Source organism: Hylaeus anthracinus, unplaced genomic scaffold, assembly GCF_026225885.1.
Source record: "Hylaeus anthracinus isolate JK02 unplaced genomic scaffold, UHH_iyHylAnth1.0_haploid 4, whole genome shotgun sequence".
Taxonomy (NCBI): domain Eukaryota; kingdom Metazoa; phylum Arthropoda; class Insecta; order Hymenoptera; family Colletidae; genus Hylaeus; species Hylaeus anthracinus.
The window spans coordinates 5,501,144-5,508,196 of NW_026535289.1; the positions used below are offsets into that span (position 1 = coordinate 5,501,144).

The 7,053-nt window shown below is 32.4% G+C and overlaps 2 protein-coding genes across 5 annotated transcripts in view; both read right to left on the reverse strand.

Moving 5' to 3' along the window:
* The window catches only part of LOC128894569 (protein TSSC4), an 81,434-nt gene extending 79,808 nt beyond the window's left edge, over positions 1-1,626 (reverse strand). The window contains exon 1 of the mRNA XM_054156404.1: positions 43-1,626. Coding sequence (XP_054012379.1) covers positions 421-1,287 — 867 coding nt within the window. The 5' untranslated portion in view covers positions 1,288-1,626 and the 3' untranslated portion in view covers positions 43-420. The remainder of the gene's footprint in view (positions 1-42) is intronic.
* Positions 1,627-2,716: 1,090 nt separating this feature from the next.
* LOC128894558 (rab11 family-interacting protein 4A) overlaps positions 2,717-7,053 on the reverse strand; it is a 36,463-nt gene continuing 32,126 nt past the window's right edge. For all 4 annotated transcript variants that reach the window (XM_054156382.1, XM_054156381.1, XM_054156380.1 and 1 more), the window contains 5 exons: positions 4,739-4,903; positions 4,249-4,618; positions 4,011-4,156; positions 3,862-3,912; positions 2,717-3,782 (listed from right to left, as the gene is read on the reverse strand). In XM_054156382.1, coding sequence (XP_054012357.1) covers positions 3,660-3,782; positions 3,862-3,912; positions 4,011-4,156; positions 4,249-4,618; positions 4,739-4,903 — 855 coding nt within the window. In that variant the 3' untranslated portion in view covers positions 2,717-3,659. The remainder of the gene's footprint in view (positions 3,783-3,861; positions 3,913-4,010; positions 4,157-4,248; positions 4,619-4,738; positions 4,904-7,053) is intronic.

Below are 7,053 nucleotides of genomic sequence, written 5' to 3' on the forward strand. Positions count from 1 at the left end.
TTAACAAAATGCATAATCATTCAGACAAATCATGTAACTTACCAAAGTTCAACGCCTTATGTCTCGTTCACCAATCATTATCGCGAGGACGGATCGTTGAAAATAGTAGAAGCGAACTAAAAACTTTTGAAAAGCAGCGACTAAAGCCAACAGGAAACATTCATACCCTGCGATATGTCTGCGCAATCGCATAATTTCCGGAAAGAAATGTTGAAGCGGTTTTATTTAAATTTTCCGAACTTTAGAAATATCTATGCTGATTGTCTTATCAATTTAATGTAGAAATATTTATAGCGATGTGTAGTATTTTATTGCTGCTATATACGAAGTACATTAATCAATAGAATGAAATATATGATATATTTGTATCGTAGAGCAATTAACTAAGCTAATAGTATATTCACAATATGGAGCATATATTCAATTTTCTTCTTCATCGAGTTCTTCCAAGTGATCCAATTTCAGTTGCTTTAAACGATCCACTTTTTCTACAAGTTTCTCCTTCTTGTTTCTCTTCTTCTTCTTTTGTTTTTGACCAACAATATATTCTGGCATAATAACTTTACTACTCCTAAATGTAGGTTTGTCGTCGTGATCGATAATAATTGGTGCGTTCTCTGTTTTCTCTGTGTCACTTTCAGGTTTTTTAAATTCAATCTCTGATGTTGCTTTAATTTTCCTGGGTTTGATTACTGTCTTAGTTTCATTGTGTTCATCCAAGGTTGTATTATCTACATCCATCTCTTCTGCTTCCACTGACTTTCTTGCTTGAACTTTCTTAGATTTACATGCTACCTTAGTCTGATCATGACTCTGATCAATCATAGAAATTTCATCGTAGTCCATCTCTTCTGTTCCTTCGATCTGTTCCATTGACCTTCTTGCTTTCAATTCGTTTAAAAATGATAAAGCAGCTGTTGTATTGCTTTGTTCCGTCATATCATCATTAGATACATCATCCAAACTATATTTCATCCATTTATGAGGATGCTTGTGATAGTCAGGTACACTTCTATTAACAGCACGTGGTGCTGGACCTTCTGGTCGTTTGAAAATACTCTCTTTACCACGAAATCTTTTTGTTTCATTTTTACGTTGCAGGCCAGTTCTTATACTTTTAGTTTTGTTTGACTCATCAATAGCCATGTCTACATCTGTGGACTCAGTCGTCATTTTATTCTTGTTGCACTCCTGCTCTGCATCTGACAGCTTATCAAACAGAAGCTTTTGTCTATTTGCAAACGCACTGTCACCACCATGAAGTTTAAAGTCTCCAGATGTATGCATTTTCTCAAATTATAATTTGAAGTACTTCTTTGTTAACGTATCGATGTGAAATACACACGTATTTGCAATATAAAAACTTTAAAGTACAGACAACATTATTAAAGTGGCACCATATATATGTTTACTAGAGTTATACTAGGTTAGATTATCCAACACTACTTCCTTAAACAACTCTTGAAAGCCCAATAGATTCCAAAATTGCTTACTGTCAATCTACAAATGTTTAACAGTTACGCATTTAACAAATATAACGATAGCGTTGACGTTAAACAATGTTCTATGTATGCCGCCATTTTGTATCGAAGGCGCCTATCGAAAAATGCATTATGCATTGTTATTTACCTACAATCTATTCAAGTTAACATACGTGCGATGTGCAAGCAAGAGTGTAAATTTACACAATTATACTTTATCAAATAAACAAACTCTTAAAACAAAACAACGTGACTTGAACGGAATACTCAGCTTTGTCTCAAATTGAGCAGTTTTACAAAATTTTTGTTCATTGTGCATTTACACTTTGGCGGGTTATTTCAACCTCGATTATTGTTCTATTAGAATATAATAATTTATATGAACAAATGAGGCTTAAATTAGTCATATTCTCCAGTTACATTGGTTGGTCAATGGTAGAAATTTATTCCGAAGTTTTGGACGGTTTTGGGTGGACACAGTGGCGCCATCGGTGGGAAAACGCCCAAGTTTGTAGTAAAAACAGTTCCCACTGTCTCTATAAGATGGTGCCACCGACAACCTTTAATAATTAATATTTTTTTTTTATAAATGCGTAATTAGAACGATTCTTTACTTTATAACACTATAATATATTCATTGATATGTCAATTGTATCATTCTTATGAATAATTAATTAATACATCAATAATTATGAACCCTTTAATTGGTGGCGCCATCTAGCAAAAGCAGTGGGAACTTTTTTCACTACAAACTTGGACGCCTTCTCACCGATGGCGCTGCTAACTCAAGAGTTGATAATTATTTATCAGAATGATAGAATTGACATATTAATGAATATATTATAGTGTTATAAGGCAAAGAATCGTTCTAATTACACATTCATGAAAAAAAGAATATTAATTAATAAAGGTTGTCGGTGGTGCCATCTTATAGAGACAGTGGGAACTGTTTTTACTACAAACTTGGGAGCTTTCCCATCGATGGCGCCACTATTTCTGTGTTTATTTTTTTAAAGCGAATGGGAACTGTAGTCCCATATTTCATTCTGATTTCACTACTATGTGTTTGCGTATCTTATGCCATAAGGCTTCTCGAACTTATATTTGTTTATTGTTACCCGGTCATAACTCAACCAAGAAAAATCGTGGCGAACCAGTTCTACTTCTATTATTTCTGCATTGTGTAAAAATACTATCAAAAATGAATTATATACAAGGTAGAATAAATAAAACGATTACGTTTGGTAACATGTTCATGTTCTTTTTAATAATCAATTGCAAAATGATTATCAGAGACAATCTGAACTTTTTCTCCTTAAAAGATATAAAAGACCAATTTTATTTCACTATAAAATGTTCAATTCTAGATAAATTTACGAATATGAATTTTTTTGTAAATTTAGGCAACATCACAAATCATTATACAATAGCTATTCAACAACTTTAGACATATATATACAAAATTCGTAAAATCAATGTAGGATTTATAAGCAGGATGAAACTAGAGGTAGTAAAATATAATTATTTAATTACTTTCTCTATATCGTTCAGTATAAATTTCTAGGTATACTGTAAACTATAGGTGAAAATATTAAGTATTAAATTTTGTATGTACTTTTTGTTACATCACAAGTGTTGTGATACTGAATGCAACTATACATATTTTTTGCTAAGAACCACACCTTTCATTCACCTTCTCTTAAAAAAAGCATGATTTTACGCATCATGAATTACACATTACAGTACATAATTGAAATTTCATTAAATGTTCGAAAATAGTTTTATACCATTTCTATAAAGGCAACGTTGTAAGGCTCTGAATTTCTAGACTCGGACAATACAGAGCTTATTTATGATAACTTGTTTGTTTAAATTTCATGCATATCCTCATAGTTCCTATCTTATGTTTTAATTCGCCCACTGCTTTCGTATAAAAAGTGTATAATTGAAGTAATAACAGTGGCAGTGAAAACATCAAATTAAATAATTGCAACATGTTACTAAAATTTTAAGATCGTATGGACGGAAATCGCTTTCCCATATAATATTTATATAATTAGTTTATGACAACATTGCTCGTATAAACTTATAAATAAAAGTTCCAACAATGAAGTGTAATGTACAACTGCCTTAAACAAATTAACATTAAACTCAGTGACTGACTATTTATGCAATACTTCAATGTGTTTGTTTCACTTCTAACAACTGAGGATAGTTTTCAACTATGTTCAATAAGATTCCATCAATGTACGCCCTTAATTGCGTATTAACCTCTTGCTGTTCCTTTAAAGCTTGTCTCATCTGTAATAGATAGTTTCAAATAATGATATGAAAAACAATTTAATCGCATAGAATGTTACATATACAACAAAATACATACTTCAGATATACTAGAAAGGTCACCATAGTCGCCAAGAATTTGACCATCCATCTATAATAAAAATCAAATAATAAGAAAATATAAAATATAAATTGATATTTACCGATTAGCAAATACAGTTATTATACAAATAAATGAGTATAACATACTTGATCTTGGTTCATCCCTGCTAATAATTCTACAGCGAGACTAGGTCCTTTCTCGGCGGTACTGTTACAGGGATTTAACATTAATAGTTCACGGCCTGCCTGCAGAGCCGCTGCAGCCTGCAATTCGTCTCGTGATTCCTCTAAACCTTAAAATAGAAAATGTAACACGTTTTAACAATAACAACAAATATTTGTTTTTCTTTCCTAATAATGAATAATAATACAAAATGCGACGTACTTTTATTATGAGCCTGGAGTTGAGCCACCTGTTGCATTAATTCCTCTATTCTTTGTTGATCCTCTATTCTCATTGAGAGCTCTTCTCTGGCAGCTTCCAACTGATGTTGGATTTCATTAGCTCGACATGTTGCTTGACGTTCACCCTCACGTGCAATTTCTACGTCCGTTCTAACTTCCTCGAGGTTATTTTCCAATCGACTTTTTTCTGCTCTTACTTTTTCAAGTTGCTCGCGCAACCTTACTACTTCTTCTCTCGTACTGGCACCTTCTAATTCTATAGATCGCAATTTTATGGCATAATTCTCTAGTTGCAATTGTCGTTCACGTTCTAAACGACTTGCCCATTCCCTATGTCTTCGTTGCTCTGCCTAGAATATCATTATTTAGATTATATCAAAATATCTTATAAATTTAAATTATTTTTTGTAATTCATGAAAACTTAATTGCATGCATGCATGCATTCATTCAAGTGGTTTATTAATCTTACTTGAAGCCTTTCTTCAGCTCTAGTCTCGGCGTCTTTGGCAGCTTCTTCTAACATTAATATTCTTGCTTGCAACGTAGCATTTTCCTGTTTCGCTCTTGCATATCGCTCCTCCCCAACTGATTGAGTGTCCACTAAGGCATGCATTTGTTCTTGAATCATTTGAACCTAGAAGAACATTACAAAGTTTTAAAACATTTATTTTGATCTCCCAACTATTGATTAAAACAATACTTTTTTAATTATATTTGTCATGTTTTGACTAGATAAGACAATGATATGAATCTATTAAACCACGTATCTCTTGTTAGATTTAACATGAAAGTACAAATAAAGATGGTGAAGGTGTCGACTGGTAGCTTTTCGTTTAAAACTTTGTGCACGTGTATTTTGCTTCGCGATGTCAATACCAGTGACGCTCAACATGTAAAGTTCCATGAAAGTTATGTTTCTATATTATTAATATTATGCCTACATACGAAACTTGAAATTTATGTTTCATGTAGCAGTATTTTGATCAAGTTTCCCAGAAATTTAAAATTAGTTCGTACCATATAATCAATGAGCACCACTGCTTTCAACGGTAGAATAGCGAACATAAATAAGCAGTAATTTACTTTACCGTAAAATTTAGATTTGCATATTTTCTATGTACAAAAGTTGCAAGTATTGCTTCGATTTATCAATAAAATCAACCCATTCGCACAACAGTAGTCGCGAGAGCACGCTGGGGCCTCACACGGGGCCAGATGTGTAAAGTAAAGCAAAAACAGTTACGCGAATATCGCCTGAGGGGGGAAATTATATTCTTTCATAATTGTATAAAATTTCATAATCAAGTTTAATTAGATCATAATAAATTAGCCAATATTATATCTTCGTCGCTAGCAATTCCTATTGTGATTCGTGTAAGTACATTATTTTGTTCAAAATAGTTCGTCGTAATATGAAAATCTTTTTTGCTGTTGTAACTATTTATTTCCAATTTCAGTTAATTTTGGTTAGCTGCATGCACTTGGTTATTCAATTCTACTTTTCATCTAATTAAAAAAAAAATTAAAAAGTAAAATTTCCTTATATTTACTATTTACTTATTTTATTATTATTATTATTATTATTATTATATTATGTACTTATATTTACTAAATACGATTATCATATCTGATGACGATAAGTGTTAATACTTTACCGACAGGTAGCCTATTAATCGACTTTTTAGCTATGATAACCAATACTTTGTTATCCATTATTGAAGTGACATTTAATTCTCCCATCATTCATGTTATATGAATTACGAAATAGAATAAAAATAAAGATTGAATAATACTAGTCTTGTCAAAATAAAAAATATATTAGAACCGAATTAAATGCCCAATTGCTACCAGTCGGTAAATTTTCGTACAAACTCATATGGTAACTCAAAATTATTAACGAGTAATGGTCATAAGATATAAATTTGTATTAGGCTGTCCCAAAAATTTCTTTCGCTTTATTAATAAGTAATACATGCACAATATTTTATGTTTCATGTTACATTACTGAATTGTGCACGATTCATTTTGCTCCATTACTGTTACACCATCGATATCTATGAAATAAGATTGTCTATTTATATAAACACTGCCACGCAGGGCCGACGTGACCTTTTGCGGGGCCCGGTTCAAACATTTTGCGGGGCCTGAATTCACATTCAAATCCTACACTTCAATTTTACAACGAGGAATTATTTATTTACAAATGCTATGTATTTTTTATAAGATGAATATTAAATAATAATACTTTGATGATTTTTGTCACTCCTTTCAATTTAATCATTGCTACTAAAAAAATGTCTTGCATCTTAGCAAAAATTGCTTCCATTTGTTAATAGTATCATCATTCTGTAAAAAGTTAATCAAAATTGGTGCCTTTTAATTGAGTAATTTTCGTAGACCGCGGGGCCGGGTTCCGGCGAACGCGCTGAACCTGCCTTGCGCCGGCCCTGCTGGCACGCGAAATAATTGAGTGCAACTCGCGAAAGAAACTTTTGGGACAACCTAATAGTTTGAATTATCGGGTGTAGAAATTAATTCTACCTATATAGATTCATTGTAGAGATGAATTCAGGCAGAAGACTTAAATCGAGGACTTGAAAGATTAATATTTTAATACAATAAAATACCCACACTAAACCTACCATTTGTATGCAATATACGAATTATATACCATTGTTTCATGTATTATTCAATTCAGTCCGACGCAATGGGTGCGCAGGACCCAGAGCCAAACTCCGAGTTGACTTCAGCGACAGTTGCAGAAAAAGTAGGAAACTCCGGGAC